Source organism: Micromys minutus (assembly GCF_963924665.1).
Source record: "Micromys minutus genome assembly, chromosome: 3".
In the NCBI taxonomy this organism is placed as follows: Eukaryota; Metazoa; Chordata; class Mammalia; order Rodentia; family Muridae; genus Micromys; species Micromys minutus.
The window spans coordinates 37,610,904-37,627,535 of NC_137972.1; the positions used below are offsets into that span (position 1 = coordinate 37,610,904).

Genomic DNA, 16,632 nt, shown 5'->3' on the forward strand with positions numbered 1-16,632 from the left:
CGGGTCTTATGGGGCTATTCCTTCATTTTAAGGTCTGACTCCATTCAGCTAGTTGATGACCCTAGAACCTAGATGGTTTTCAAAGTCTATTCATCTGTTAAGTCATTACCTGAACATCTATTGTTATTGGTGGCAACGGACAGGCTATAATACATAAGCACATGGGTACCTAAGTACACTAACTAAATATGGAGCCAATGTCCCTAATGAATGAGACTGTCCTTGTCTGACCTTGTAGAGACACTGGTGAAGACATGAAGGGACAGATGACCCATCCATATTTTTATTATTAGTCACCCAGAAAGTCTGTAATGTTGGATCCTCAATTCAGGCAAGCTAGCCTAAGTGACAGGAACTGAACCATGAAGAGAAGCAGAAAACCATGGTCCAACCTACCCCGCACTCCCACCTGTAGGTGATAAGGTCCACAGGGACCTCACCTACAAAGGCTGGGGCTTCCTGTGCTACTGTCAATTACTTACAGAGCTTAGGGTCCTCCAACCCTAGCCTCTCACCCGTTGGTGTCAGGTTCCCCAATCTAGAACCTTCTCCTGTAGATCTCGGGGTCCCCACAGCCTGGCTTCTCCTGGAGGTCTCCAGGAACCTGCAGCCCAGTCTCTCACCTGCAGATCTCGGTTGTGGTTTTCACACAGGAGCTGCAGGAAGCGCAGGATCGGCTGCATGATTGTGATGACTGCGCTCATCTCCAGGTCATCCTTGGCTTTGTCCGTTGTAGCCTGGGTACCCTCCCCAGACTGGTAATGGTCGTCAGGGTCGGCCTCCCTCCGGAAGGTGGTAAAGGCTTTTCTGGTGGCAGCAGATGCTTCCAGGAGCTGATCCCGGACCTCTTCTGTTATCTGTGTTGTGGGCTCTTTGGCTAAGAGGCAAACTTGTGACAGTCAATACTGCTACATCCTCAGAAGTTCCATTTTCTATATTCTATGTAACAGCCAGAAGCCCAAGTTCCTGCATTTGCAAGGGATCTGTACAATTGGCAAAAACAACCCAGGAAGCCACCATCTCCTCTCAGTCTCTAGACAGGTAGGCCATGGAGCCTAGCCCTGCTGACTCCATAGTGCTTTTGACATACCGCTGAGGCTTGTGCTATGCTCCAGAGCAAAAAAGCATAGTGCAGGCTCTGCTGACCCCATAACCTGTGGCTCTGAGCCTCAGCTTCTTCCTCCATAAAACGTGTGCACATCAGTGACTTCTAGAAGGCTCCTGAGAGATCTGATGTAATGCTAATGACAACAGCAATTACCGTTATTGGAAAGACAACAAGTGACCCCTTGCCAAGTGCCAGGGTACCAGGAGTAAGCACTTTGTATTATCTTATCTTTTCTGAAGAGTAACCCTAAGGGACAACTATGGCATCATAAGTGGGAGGTGGGGGTACTGACTGCATGGTCTCTGATGCTGGCTGAGTGGCATCCTACAACATCTGTGCCTCAGTTTCCTTATCTGTAAAACAGAGATAGCCATTTTATCTAAGTACAGGGTCAACTCGAGGTTTACAGGAATTGACACAGATAGGTAAAGAACTTTGAACAATACTGCTTACAGCTCAGATCTAGGAACCTCTTTCAAAGGCCTATATGTTAAAGGTTTGGGCCCCAGCCTGTAGTAGTATGAGAAATGATAGAACTTTTAAGAGGTGGGGCTTGGTGGGAGGTCATAGGTTAGTAGGAGGGGATGTGTCCCTGAAGGGAATTGTGGGACTTTGTTCTAGTTTCTTCTGGTTCTCTGCCATTAGGTGAACAGTTTTACCCTCTGCTATCTGCTCTAGTAGGTATGTGCTGCTCTAAGGCAGGTCCCAAAGCAACCAGACTGAAAACTCAATTACTCTGAACTCAGATGGAAATTCTCTGGTCCTAGGTTTATACACCTCAGGTATTTGTTAGAGCAACAGAAAGATGGCTAGTGTACACTGGTTTATATTCAGTACTCAGCAGGACTTGGTAGGGTTTTTTCCCCCTCCCTCTTCTCTTTATAGCCCCCCCCTTTCTACACTAGTGGTTCTCAAACAGTGGTGAAAGTGACTCCCCCCACCCCCCAACTTTCTTCAGCAGCTAAGTGGAAATGCCTAGAGACATGTTTGGCTGGGCATCTGGGTGTGTGAATGGTATCTAACAAGCAAAAGGTCACAAATATTGCTCAACCTCCAATATCTCCACAAGGAACACTCTCCAAATGTCATCAGTTATTTGACTGACAAATCTAGTACTACCTTGAGAAGCTGAGTTCACAGTAGTTAATTTGCTCAAGGCTACCTGACTCCTAAACTTACCCACTCACCCCCCAGTCCTTTTCTTTTTGTTTTGATGGAAACTAAAGTCACCTGACATAGACAGACAAGACTTCTGAAAGTAGGTGCTAGTGTTCTCTAACAATAATCAGAAAAATAGTTCAAAAAATAAAAAGCCCTCATGGATCTTAATTGCGATCGCCAACACGATGAGATTTAGTGTTGCCATGGAAACAGACCTTTGAGCTTGTCTGTGAGGGAGTTTCTTGATGAGGTTAACTGATGTATGAAGAGCAACCCTGAACGTGAGTGGCGCCATGTCCTGGTCTGGTGCTGAGAACTGAATAAAGAGGAGCTGTGCGCCCGTTCATCACGCTCTGCTTGCAGGCTGTGGATGTACTGTGACCAGCTTCTTTACATCCCTGCTGTCAGGCCTCCCCTCCCCTCTGTGATGGACTATATAACCTCAGAGCATGCTCTGCAATAAGCCTGCTCTGTCTTAGGCCGTTTGTGTCAGGTCCTTTGCCACAGAAGTAAGAAAAGTTGCGAGTGCAGCCCATACTAATTAAAACTGTGCATGAATTAGAATACTGACGAATTTATTAAGTGGTAAGAATTTCCCAGGTGGCAGGGCTTTGTCTTGGACACTAGGAAGGATTACATCATAACCAGAGTGGTGGCTTTCTTCTAAAAGCCCTGTTCAGAAGGCATGTTGGAACCTGGAAATCACGACAAGCACGCAGCACTGCACAAGGCTCCTCTGCAAGTCCAGCCCAACGGACCAAAGCGTATTACCTTTCTTCCTGGATGGGGCATCCCGGTCCACTTCATCATCTTTCTTTTTGTTTCCCAAGTCGCTGGTGTTCACTGTCACTGTTGCCTTGATTTCCTGCTGGGCCACTTTCATTCGATCATAAAAGACCTTGAAGAACCTCTCTGATTTCTTATCTTCCGTCAGCCGGCAGAAGAAGGAGTGCTGTCACGGAGAAGAACAGATTCTCAGCACCAAGGTGGGCCCATGAGACGGACACAAACAAGAGTCCCCAAACTAAATGGAGATCCTAGGCAGGTCATAAGATTTGCAAATGATCGACCATTCCAAATATTCATTCCTGGGAGTTTAAGGCCCCACTTTTCAACAATGGAGACCTTCAAAGATAGAGTTGAACTTGGAGCAGCACCCCTGTACCCTCACTGAAGTTCAGCTAGGAAGGACATCTCCTCTCATAGCAAAGGACTATGTACACGGTAACTCCACAAACGACAAAAACGGAAAATGGTTACAGTGATGACTGCACAGGGGTCGCTTGTCTTCTCCATGCTCCTGTACGCATGTGTCCCTACAAGCAGTGAAGGGAGATACGACGTCTGCTCCACAGGGCATGTTAGGTAAAGGTAACCTGTCCTCAAGCCAGGCTGAGATTCGAGAGCCAAAAATGCTCAGGAATGTCTGGGATCCTATGCCAGGAGCTTAGGTGATAGTGACAGCAGGCAGGAGCAACCTCCAAGTCCTCAAGAGAAAGGTAATTTTCAAATAAAGCCATAGGAAGGAGTGGTTAGATGATGTTTGGAATTTCCAGGTAGCTTGCTTCTCGGATGTGCATTTGTTTTTGGCCCCATTACAAGCAATAGTGTATATTGTTGATGGGAAAACACAATATGGTGTCTTTACTTCATTTACCAGTGTTCGCTTTCACCCCCTTACAAGAACCACACTGTTGTGAGTTATTTACATAAAAATACAATACGGTCATTTCCAAAGGAATGAGACAAAGCTGCAGACAATATATTTTCTTCTCTCAGGAGATTTTTCTGTCAGTTTCATACCTGATTCTGGCAAGATGGAAATTACGACAGGGACGCTGTAAGCTTCCAATGCCGGAAAGAGCTATAACTTCCCTCCAGTACTGCCACGCCCCCTAATTCCTCCAGCTCTTATGTGTGTATCTCCCAACCTAGTAATCCACCCACACAGCTATCCTGGCTCTTCCGGTCACCGACAAGCCCCAGTGAGCAGCATCTGCCCAGCAATTGCTTATGTTGTACTTTCTCGCTCATGTCCTTTCGCCTGGCTCATAGATCTTGACTTCTGGTCCTGACAACACAGCATCTGCCATTCCTTTGCATACCCTCGGATGCTGACCTTTCCCTTGCAATCATTCCCGAGTGTCTAGCCCCATCGCCATCTTCCTGTGTGGTCACTGAGTCCTCTAAGACCATGACTCTTCAACTACCCTTACATCTGGAGCGCCCACCATTGCTCTTTACTGTCTTCTAGTTTTCTGATATCTTCCCCTTTTATGCACTCACCTACCTGCTATTGTCCTGTCACAGCTGGGCACTGTGTCAAGTACATGAGAAACAGGAAAGGGCACAGGGGGCCTGAATCCCCCACTCACCACGAAACTGACAGTGTGGTGAGGAAAAGACACAGTGACGCAACAATCACCCTAACATCACTTACTGACTTCCTCCAGAGAGTCTTCTGGCAAACAGCTCTGTGGCAGCCACTCAATGTCACCACTTGAATCTTTCCACAGCTAGGCCTTCCTCACTGTTTTGTCTCCCCATTCAGGTTACTTCCTGCCTTAATGAAGGCATCCCCCAAACAAAGCCCAGGACAACCACTTCTTTTCAAATGTCCGTTCTCTTCTCACAATAATAGTTTGATGCTGTGAAGTCCCATTGCTCTATTTACTGCCCAGCTCATTGTCTTGGGCCGAAGCATAAGCTTGATGAAGGCAAGCGTTTCAACCGGTGTGACCAACAGCCACGTCCATAGCACCCTGATCAGGCTCCGTATACAGCAAACACCCCATAGTGGTTTGTCAGCAGACTAATAAGAAACTAGTGTTTCATATCTTCTTTCAACCAGCTCCCCTCAATGAGATCCTTCTTACATTCAGCCAACTTGACGAAAATAAATGGCCATCAAAGAAATAACTTTGGAAAAACTGCTTAAATATCAGAAACCAACTTTAATGGTCCCCCTCAGAGTCAACATATCCACAAATAAAATGAGCCACGGGAAAATGGGGAAACAAACCACAGCTCCTTAATTCCCAGGACTGGCCTTCCCAAGGCTGTTACAGGTCACACACCAGCTTCTCACACACAGGATTACAGGAGATACTGCTTGCTCAAGGGATACTGCTGGGGTTCGCTTGAAGGAAGACCCTCAGGATAACCCATGCAGTTGCCATCCTAGTGTGGGCAACTTTAAAAGCATTTGGGGGACAACTTGGTCATTTGAGAAAACTAAGTACCTCACTTAAGAAAATATATAAATAAATGGAGCCTGTCATCTGTCTCCCCGACAGGAGAGGTGGCCCAGGGCTTGCCTGCTGCAAACCTCAGGGCTCACACGGTGCTGGTGGGGAGAGGGGGTTAGCCTAGTCTGTTACCTGACACCTCCAGGGTAAGGAAAGCTCTCCTGGAATGAGAGAAGGACAGGGACTTCTGTGTGTCTGCAACTGTCCACTCTGTTTATTTTCCATTATTTATATCAATACTTGGTCAGCTCTTCGAGGACCTGAAGCCGAAGGTCTTTAGGAAAAGAACAAGAAGGTAGTGATAGCAGAAGATGAGGGAGATGTGTGTGGTGCCCCTCCCCCCACTGCCAACCCTCACCTTTTCAGCTATGCATTTTCTCACCAAAGGGAGAATGCATTCACTGTCTCCAGAGAAGCTCTTCAAGGAGAAGGCAACACAAAGCTCGGGTCTCAATCCCACCTCTCTACCCAAGTGAAAGGGCTGCCACTGCACACAGAGAGCACAGCCCATGTACATTGCCGGGCTTTCGTTCCACTGTTGAGGGTGACCATAGGAAACACATCTCTGGTGCCTTACTCATCTGCAAAGTGAGTATGGCAGTGGTACTTCCTGGTGAGCCTGAATGCCCACAGAGATGACTAGAACCACCCTAGCAGTAGGTCAAGGAAAATCCTTTGTGCAGCATCCTAAGTACCTGCTGGGTGTTAATTCTCAGGACCCTAAAGGGCATTGCATGTTAAATATTTAGCACTAATTCCTGACACTCTGCTACTAATTAGGAAGAAGGTCGCCTCGGGACAGGGGTACACAGTCTGTCGCAGTGGTTTAGGGGTATAATGGAGCACAGGTTCAGGCTCTCAGACCCCAGAGACAGTTGGAAAAAGACATGCAGTTTCTTCTGTGAGGACAGAAGTGAGTGTCAATGGCAGAAAGAGTGAAGAAGCTTTCTACAACACAAGAGGCGCCAAGTGGAGAAGACAGAAATGGAACCACTCAGGGTTCCAGGACAACCTGCCAGAGCCTGTTAGAGCGACTGACTTGCCTCCTCTACGGTGAGATCTAGACATTAAGAGACTGGGCCCTTTCCCCTCCTCACAAGCCAATTCACCTTCACCAAACGTCTTTCGGAGGTAACGTGTCCATGGCACTAAGAAGGGAGAGGCAGTCTGGCTTGTCACACCATGTGGGACTGAAGACCAGAGCAAACAGGTATATGGCCCGCGTAGCCTCAGCCCTACCTGGTCCCATGTCCACTTTCTTCTCTGAACCTATTTCAGTGACTTGTCTCTCCCCCCTCCCCCCAGGCCAAGAGTTGTCAAAGGGAGATCTTTTTACTTTTTAAAATCTATCCTTCCATACCACCTGTTGGGGTGTGAGTGAGCCCTTCCACATAAAACTAGCCCAAGGCCAGAAACGCTAGATGGCAATGGAAGTGAAAATGGCGGTTGTCTCCGTGGGCAGTGATGGGAAGCACTACCAAAGGGGGGGGGGGGGTACAATAATGTTCTGGAGTGAAGGACCATCTCGATGAGAGCTGCATAGGTGTAAACAACGGGCTTCTCAAAGACATCCACATGTTCATTCCCAGGTCCTGACAATGTGCACTGCACATTCCACCAGAAATTAATGTGGCAGATGGGATGATTGCTAATTATCCAGCCTTTAACAGTGAGACAACCTTGGATCACCACAGGGGCCCACTGATGTCACAAGGTCTCTCTGACATGGAGGAAGAGAGCCAGGAGGTAGGAGGAGTGCGGTGGTATGTGTTGGGATTCTGTACACCCTACCCCTCAGTTACCTAGCAATAGCCATGTATACCCCACCCCTCAGTTACCTGGCCAGGTATGCTCTGCCCCAGTGACATGACACTATAAAAGGGGCTGCTTGCCCCCTCCTCTCTCTCTTGCTCCCTTGTCTCCCCCCTTGCCCCTCCCCCTCTCTACATGCTCATGGCCAGCCTCTACTCCTTTATTCCTCTCTTCTCTCTCTCTCTCTCTCTCTCTCTCTCTCTCTCTCTCTCTCTCTCTCTCTCTCTGCCTCTACTACCCTCTTAACTCCCCCATGACCTGAATAAACTCTATTCTGTACTATATCTTCGTGTGGCTGGTCCCTCAGGGGGAAGGGATTCCCAACATGGGCCTCCAGGCCTCGCCACACCTCCATGGGCCATATCCCTCCCAACCCCCAACTCTCTTCAACCTTTTCCTAACATTGGTGCTGAAACCCGGGACCTCATCTTTTAACAACAGTATGAAGAGTCAATTCCTTGCTGCTGTGTTTGAAGCTAGGGGCCCAGGGAAGAAGCGTAACTGTCTTGTAGAAGCTGCAAACAGCAGGAAGTGGAGTGACCCTGCAGCGCCCAGCTGGGGACACAGCCTTGCTAGCACTTGGGTTTGAACCCAGAAAGATTCATGTTTAACTTGCTAAATACTTATAAGCTGGTAACCCAAAGCCTCTAGGTTTGTGGCCATCTGTTATTATAGTCATACAATAGGTGTAAGAACATTTTAAAACATCTAATCGGGCCCCACTCTTCAAATCTGCACGTATTACAGAAGAGACAAGCATGTTTTGGGTCCAGAATGCTAGGGAACTCTGGTAACATGTATATACACGGGGCGACTTCCAGAACATCCCTGGTCACCTGAGGGAAGTGTATCTGCCTGCCCTTCACTGACCTGTCCTCACCCTTCTGTTATCTCCAAATCATGCTGGATGCCAAAAACCCTTTTCATAGTGCTGTCTCACAGCATCTGAAGAGATCGCCAAGATAGATACCATCGTTCATAAACCCAGCACATTGCACATAAGTGTGCTAGGGTCAGGGGAGGTCAGAGGCTTGTGACAGAGCCACAGAATACTCTTGCCCAACAGGAAGACATCCTTGGTGGGCAGACATGAACAGAGGCTGGAAAAGCAGAGGAAACGGGGTTTGTTCGGGGGCAGATGTTCACCACCAAGCTGAGATACGAGGTATGGCAGGTTTGTACATGACAAGTTTGAGGGAAGGAAGTGGGGTCAGAGCTAGGGTGAGGAAGTGGCTGCTGGCCTCAGCCATCTCCAGGCAGTGGTTGAGGGTATGGGGTAGGGGGTGGAGTAAGGGCAGCCATTATAAGCCAAGGTTAAAAAACAAAACAAAAAAGAAAGAGAAGTCAGAACATAGGTTACTATAGCTGGAGCTGGGAGAAACCAGCAGGGCTCAGTGTCTGGTCCAGCATAATAACCCTTCTCTCTCTTCCCCAAATACTATTCAATGCACAGACACCTTATATAAGAGAGACATCGGCAGAAGGGATCCCTACGCGATGGCTTTAGAACCATACTAACGCTTGGAACTAATTCACAGGTTTACAAAATACCCACTGAACTACCCACTTCATGTTTTACAAATGGGGAAAGTGAAGCTCGCACAGGAAAAGGATTCTGAGATGGGCACGAGAAGACCCTGTTTCCTGACTGCCTTTGTTGGCAACTTGACTCAAGCTAGAGTCACCTAAGAGGGAACCTCAGATGGGATTCTCTAAGGGGAATCATTTTCTTGGTTGATAACGAATGTGGGAGGGCCCAGCTCACAGTGGGCAGTGCCATCCTGGGACATAGGTACTGGGGTGTATAAAAAAACCAAACAAATCAAGCCAGTAAGGAACATTTCATCATGGCTTCTATGTCAGGTTCTGCTGCCAGGTTTCTGCCCTGACTTCCCTCAGTGCTAGACTGTGATAGGGAAGACTAAGATGAAAGAAAACCGTTCCTTGTTGCCTTCTGTCACAGCATCCATCAGAGCAATAGAAACAGAACTGTGGCATGGCCCAGTCCAGTTTTCTAGGACCACAGCAGCTTGTGGCTAACTGAAAACGAAATCCTAGTTGACGATCCTATTCTATGAGCCTTGTTTTGTGGACAGTTTTCCCACAGTGGGCTGAGTGTCACAGGTGCTTATGAACCTGTGGGATAGATCTCAAATCAAAATAATAAATCACCTGTTATTCCGTCTTGGAAATAAACTGTTGCTTAATTAGCCTGTTGGCCACCTGTTACCTCCATCTGCGACCTTGCAAAGAAATACAGCCTGTCTTATGCTATGATGTGCCCTGAGGTTAGGGTCCAACAGAGAGTGAAAGCACCCTACAGAAAGAGGGAAGATATCTGTAGTGTGCTGGACATTTTTCAAAATAGTAAGAGGCAACAATCCTAATTAAACCATGGGCCTGAAGTGTTGGAGAAAACCATCATGGGAGATAGAGGCCTTTCCTGTAACTCGTATACACAGCCAGAATAAGTGAATCGTGGGCAGAGATCTTCCTCATATGAAATGATCTGGAGCCCAGCAAATGAAGGACAGCCGGGCTCTTGGACTCAGCTATCATGGCGCTCCCTGGAAAGTGAGCTAGCTGCCTGTGTGGACCTGCCCAGGCACTGGACCACTCAGCTTGGAGGAGCCCATTTGTGGGTATCGCAGCCACAGAATAGGGTGATGGCCAGGAGTGGAGATGCCTGTGATCCACACTGTGTCCTCACTGAAACAGCCTAGGACCAGGGTGGTGGTGGGACTTTGATCCTTCTCCAAAGAAAGACATTTATATGCTGTGGCTGCACATTCATTGTGGACCCTGAGAAAAATCCAGAAAGTGAATTTTTTTTTTTCCCATTTGACTGCTTCACAAGACATGACCCTGACTAGTACAGCCATGATGTTGTTCAGTTGGCGTGGCTCACTTATCTGCTGCAAAATGAATTAAGTCCTTGGGCGAAGTCCGAGAATTTGAAAAATGTGGCTGAGCAGTGAGCAAACAATGGTGTTTCCAAGCACTGGCAAAGAGTCTACCTTTACTCTTTGCTTTACTCTTTTAACACTAGCTCTGGGACTTGAGGGGCCCTGTAACTCTAACAACTCTGTCTGTCCTCCCTGGTGGAGCAGAGTAAAGGCAATGGTAAGACATTTGGCCTTTCTGCACGCACCTGTGATTAACTGAGAAGGTTCCTAGGGACCCTTTCTGGAAATTATATGGCAGTCAGCAGCAAAGGTGCCAATCTGCCAGGTATCACCCAAGTATGCGATGCACATGATCTCCATTAATCCTAAGCTACCCCTTAGGCAGGTGCCATTATCATCTCTACTGATAAAGAAACAGAGCTTTCAGAAGTTAAATGAGTTGCCAAGTCATACAGCTAGTGCTTGTTGGTGCTGCCCCCATACTTAGCCTGGCATGCTTCTGCCACTCTAGCCTCCAGCCCCTGCTTTGTTAAATGTGTCTCTGTTCAACAAGAGTCTGTCAGAATCTGGATACCTTACAGCTTTTCATTAGCCACCCCATGCCTACACTCCAACTCTCAGAGATACGAACACAGACTACTACCATGGTGAAGCAGCACTGTGAAAGAATCACACCTCCACAGGAAACAAGGATACTTAACACATGTGTTAGCTCTGACTCTCAAATAATCCCTTTACAGTATTTGATGGTTTGCCAGAGCTGGGCCTTACAAGCTCTCAACAAAGCCACTGTCACAGTAACTACTGTAGGACTTGAGTCTTCTTCTTAGGCACCAAGTGCAATGATCACAAGTCAAAGATCAGACACCACAAGACAATAAAATACACTTGACCCAATTAGGCACATCAGCCTTGGAGAACTCCTGTAGTCTTAGGTAGTTTATCCTTCATTTGTGTCTTGGGGATTCCTTATCTGAGAAAATGAGGTTGTATAACCTGCCTGGTCCACATCACAAGGAAGAGGCTGGGGCTTCATCAGGGTAGCAGTTATAAAACAGTGTGGAAAACGACCTGAGTGCTACTGAGCTTGATGTAAAGGCATGATGATATTATTATCTAACAGTAATGCCTGTGTCAAAGGGAAGGCACTTGGCTATAGAATAGGTGGGTCTGTGGGTGGTATATGAAGATCAAAATCGCCAACTCACATAACATCCAGTGACAATTCCATATAGTATTGGTAGCTCAAGATAGCTTCCAAACTGACGGCAAAAATATAGTAAATGGTAATCCCCTGCAGTTGTTACGATGTAAGAAATAACAGTAAAACTGGTCTCGACTATTACTAGCTATAGACGCCATTCTGATTTCTGTAGACATGGAGATAAGCCCTTTAGCTTCCAATTCCTAAAGTGAGATATTGCCAAAGCTGGAAATCAAGCCTGATGTCAGGCTGCCTTCCTAGACGGTCCTCAGTGTCTGTGCCTCTCACTCTCCATTAAAACGGATTTTATTTAGCATTTGTGTATGTGTGTTTCTGTGTGTAGGCATCTGTGTGTGAGAGCCTGTCGAGGCTAGAAGAGACTGTTGGGCCCTTGAGAGCTGGAGGTGGTTGGAAGAGAACATGGGTGCTGGGAACCGACCCTGGGCCCTCTGTGAAAATAGTATGCTATCTTAACTACTCTCCAGCCAGCTGACCACCCTTAAGCCATCTTTCTAGCCACTTAATCCGTTTTTATTTTTTTTTATTATTTTTTTTTCTTATGAACCTTTCTCCTGTATTTCCAACTCTTGACTTTGGGACAAAATGAACATATAAGAAAAGGGAACATTTCCCTTTGCAAAAGTTGCTAAAACTCAATATAACAAGTCAAGTTTTAAGCTGACTATTGGTGGCACAAGCCCTTAATCCCAGCACTCAGGAGGTAAATGTAGACATTTACCTATGGGTTCTAGGATAGCCTCATCTACATAGAGAACTCCACAATAGCCAAGACTGACAGACAAACTGTCTGGAAGAAAATAAAAACAAAACAACAAAAACGAAACAAAAAACCCTAAAAGTAATTTTTTTGTCATCGTTTTTTTGTTTTGCAAGGTTTGATGGGTTCAACTGAACACCTTTAGCTCTCACTTTAATCAAGTGTTCTGCAGCTCTTTCAGGCTTTCATGAGTTTAGAAATAAACTGCCCTATGGGAAGGGAGGAGCCAATAAGAAAACCAAGGGTGCCCAGAACATCATCAGTGTCTCAACATCATTTTTCAGAAACGAGCTTCTGCCTCATCTGACTGTGGAGCTTCCTCTGAAATGTACACCCATTTCCAATTACTCCACCAACCAAGAATGGATGGAGGGCATGTTCTGGCCCATCACTGATTTTTGCTGCCAGAGAGAAGGGGCAGAGACAAGGATACCCTTACTTGGATTCACCAGATTCCTGGACTTCAGGATCGAGGACAAAGCAGACTTTCAAAGATGCTTTTCAAAGTAGATTAATTCATTTTCTAACAAGCAGCCAAGTCCACTCTGTTCAAGACACACACTTTCTCTGAGACAGGAAGCTGAACCACATTCTCCTTCATCTGCCTTTCAATGCCCACAGGAGCTGGCACTTGCTGGAAAATTCTGCCCCATCTATATAGCGGAGCATGCAGATCACCATGCAGATCAGAATGGGAATAGTTTCATACATATTCATCAACAACTTCTCAGCCAACAAAATATACTTAAAAAAAAAGACTGGGCAGGCATGGTAGTACTCACTGTGATCCTTCAATTCCAGCACTCAGTAGACTGAGGCAGGAAAAACCTTCCCTGAAAATTAAGAGATCACCCTGGGCTACATAGTGAGAACTTGTCTATAAATAAACAAATGGGGTATCTTCCAAAGTAGCTGACTATACAAGTATACCAGCAGCAATCACTCTTCACTAAGACTTAAGAGTCACTCAAAAGGACTTCAGAGACGGAAGCCATTGCTTTGGAGAACCCTGCACCTCTGACCTAATTTTTCTCCAGATTTAACTGCTGGACTGTTACATAGTCTAAAGGTTGGTATCTTTTGTGGGAACATATTGGTGTGATTTCTGGCCAAAGACATAAAGAGAAAAACTAAATCCTCCGGGGAGTGTGTGTGTGGGGGGTGCAATGATGACCAGTGGATTGAAAAATAGGCACAATCCATAAAGAAAATGAAGTCAGTGTGGGTCAAGAACTGCATGATGAGGTAGGAGCCTCTCTGCTCACCTCCCACATGTGCACAGAAGTACTATGGTATATGGGCCTTGTTTTAAAGTCAGTAATAGTGCCTTTTATTAATTACCATAAATCTCAGATCCAGGGAAGACTTCTGTGCCAAGGATTTAAGGCTTCACAGTCTCAGCCCATGGCTATCGTCTCAAACAGAGAAGACGACCATGGCCTGCAATCCAGATATAGCCCTGGGGCTGCAGGAGGTATGTGTCAGCAGCCCAGCAGCACCTTCTGGGGTCATGATGCAATGGGTGTCTTTTGGCAGTTTGTGTGAAACACTCAAGGCCTGTCCTGGCTTGCCCACAGATTCACTGTGGGATCTGCAGTGGGGAGTGCATGGAGGTCTCATCCTCAGACCTCCAACCTGCACTGACACCAAAAAAGAAATAGGTAAGACAAGATTGGGAAAAAAACAAAACAAAACAGCAATGTGTTCTCAACTGAGTATGTTACAAGAGACCTGTAAATCCTAGCACTTCAGAGATGAAGGTGTGAGCTACACACTGAGACCCTGCCAAAGAAAGGAAGGAGAGAGGGGGAAAGACAAGGCGCATGTTAAGACAGGAACAGTATTACCCAAACAGATGCACCCGCCCCCATCTCCCAACTCCTCACACCCATTGTGCTATGAGCTCTTTCATCAGGTATCCCACAGTGAACCATGTAGATGGCCGAAGGGAGCACAGGGCCAAAGGTGGGCAGGATGAAGTGACGGCCCCCACTCATGCAAGTTCATCTCAACAGAAAGCAATGCCGTCTACATCAGCCCCAGAGGTCTGGGAAGGCGGCTGAGGCCCTACCTGTGGCTATCTATTCTTTCCTACATGGATAGGTGTGATGCTTCGAGCCATCACAAAAGCAGTCTGAAGAAGTCAGTCTTTAGAGCAGACCCTTGAGGTCATGCATCTGTTCTGTGTACTTGAGGGTGACCATTCATTAACTTAGACCAGTTTCCTGACTCAGAGCTCCAAGCTTCTCAGGGACCCTGCCTTGAAATTTATAGCAGGACCAAGAATAATCCTTTGTTCACACATTTTCTGTGTCTGTGTGGAGCCCTGAGTGCTGAGAAGGAGCTTTATAACCTATATCCTTAGGAAGGCAGAGCCGTGTGTGCACGCACACGTGTGTGTGTGTGTGTGTGTGTGTGTGTGTGAGAGAGAGAGAGAGAGAGAGAGAGAGAGAGAGAGAGAGAGAGAGAGAGAGAGAGAGAGAGAGATAGATAGATCTGGGAACTGGATGCCTTTGGGCAGGCCCCTTGATAAACTCCTGCTGTAGTTTCCTCATCTTCAGGAGGAAAGAGGAAGATTAAGAACTATCTGAGAGGTTTATTGAGAGGAGTAAATAGGAAACACATGTGACAACCCCTGCAGATGGGACACATGGCAAGATTCAATGCTATGCCCCCCCACCCTTCCCTGCCCACAATGTTTGACTGTGACAAGTCCACTAAACCATAAAATCCAAAGAAAAATAAATACACTCTCTCATTCCAAAGACAAAAATAATGTCTAGTTGATGGGAAACCTGCTGCCCCTTGTCGTCATCCCTGGACCACCTGTCTAACTCATCCCACCCTCAAACACACTCCTGTGAGACCCTTATATCTCCCAACCCAACAGGCCCATTCACTATGTTGGCCTTTTAGGCGATGTTCCTACGGCCAGAAAAGCATCTGACAGCGAACATGTGTAGATAGCAAATTTGACGGAGGTGGTGAGGTTGAAATTACATGGTACTCATCTCTGTTAGCTCAGTATAGTCCAGCCCTGGCAGCAGCAGTAAGCATCCAAGCAGGTCACTGACCTGGGCCAACTTGGTGCCCTTTAGAAGTACTGAGTAGGGGCTGGCGGAGAGTGTGGCGATCACCTAATCCAGCCTCGCACCTGATGACAGGCGTGTTACCAGAGCTCAACAGTCACCTCATGCTACTGCCTGCTCTTCACGGTGTTCCTCCCATACTTGCCTCCTCAGCGATGCCAACACACCCAGCCCGGGGGCCGGAATACCCTTGCTCTTACCCCGTTCCATCATTGTCTCCTCCACGAGTGCCCTCCCCATCCTCAGGGAACGCTTCCCTGCTTCTAGTCTCAGGTTCCCAGTTTGCTATACACCACATGTTTGCTGGTCTCCTAGCAGTCTTGCCCACTGGATGGCACGATATGAAAATCAAGACCGACACTGTCCCTGCCCCAACCTGCACGTTTTTTGTCCGGTACTCAATATTTATTGTTTTAATGAAAAACAACCCTAAGGGAGGCAAAGTTCCAAAAACCTTAAGCTGAGGTTTAATTCTGGGTATGTGAAATCGCAAAGTCCTGCTCAAGGGGGAAGTGTCAGACTTTGGGGGCAGCCAGCTCAAGGACTGTGTGGAGATAGCATTCAGCAGGCTTTTGCTTCTAACTCTGGAACAGGTTCAGCCTGGCTGGGGATCTTTAATCTGCCCAGTTAACTGTTAACCAATAGGGCCTCAGAGACACAGCTGCCTGCATCATTAACTTGGGAGCAGGAAGGGCAATTCTTTGTGGGCCTTCCACCTGAGAGGCTGGCTCCCTCCCCAGGCTTGACAGCTACAAACTCAGAGCTGAACAGTCTGTGGGGTCATGTTGCAAGAACATTAAAAAAAAATCACATTTCTGAAACACTGGCTGCTGAGGGTGACTCCAACACACACACCTTCAATTACAGCTCCCACCCTCACCGCCCCCCTTAAAGTCTTGGATTTTTGGAACAGTGGCAGAATGTAAACATATGGTTTACAGGACCACAGCCTTGAGTGTCTGAGACACACTGATGAAGAAAGCTCAAAACCCAAGCACAGGAAACTGGTAAAAACACAGAGAGCCACTTTCAGAGGGAATTTTAGTGGACCTTGGGAAATATGTGTGGGTAGGTTCCGAAGTGGCAAGTGGAGCTAAAACACAGAGCTGCAGTGAACATCAAGAAGGCTCTTAACTGAGTGCTCCAGGTTTGTGTCTGAGGACCAAGCTGCTGGCTAGCAGTACAAGCTCGGTGGTAGAATACTTGCCCGCTATGCTCAAGGCCCTGAGTTCTATACTCAGCACCACGGAGAAAGAAAAATGTCTCAACCACGAACTTAGCTCCCTTGGAAGGTTTCCAAAGGGAAAGTCCCTCAAGTTACTCAGA

At 47.0% G+C, this 16,632-nt stretch overlaps 1 protein-coding gene across 14 annotated transcripts in view; it reads right to left on the minus strand.

Moving 5' to 3' along the window:
* The window catches only part of ITPR1 (inositol 1,4,5-trisphosphate receptor type 1), a 313,259-nt gene that overhangs the window by 73,163 nt on the left and 223,464 nt on the right, over positions 1-16,632 (minus strand). For all 14 annotated transcript variants that reach the window (XM_080913792.1, XM_080913793.1, XM_080913799.1 and 11 more), the window contains 2 exons: positions 3,041-3,221; positions 624-877 (listed from right to left, as the gene is read on the minus strand). In XM_080913792.1, the coding sequence (XP_080769918.1) occupies positions 624-877; positions 3,041-3,221 (435 nt within the window). The remainder of the gene's footprint in view (positions 1-623; positions 878-3,040; positions 3,222-16,632) is intronic.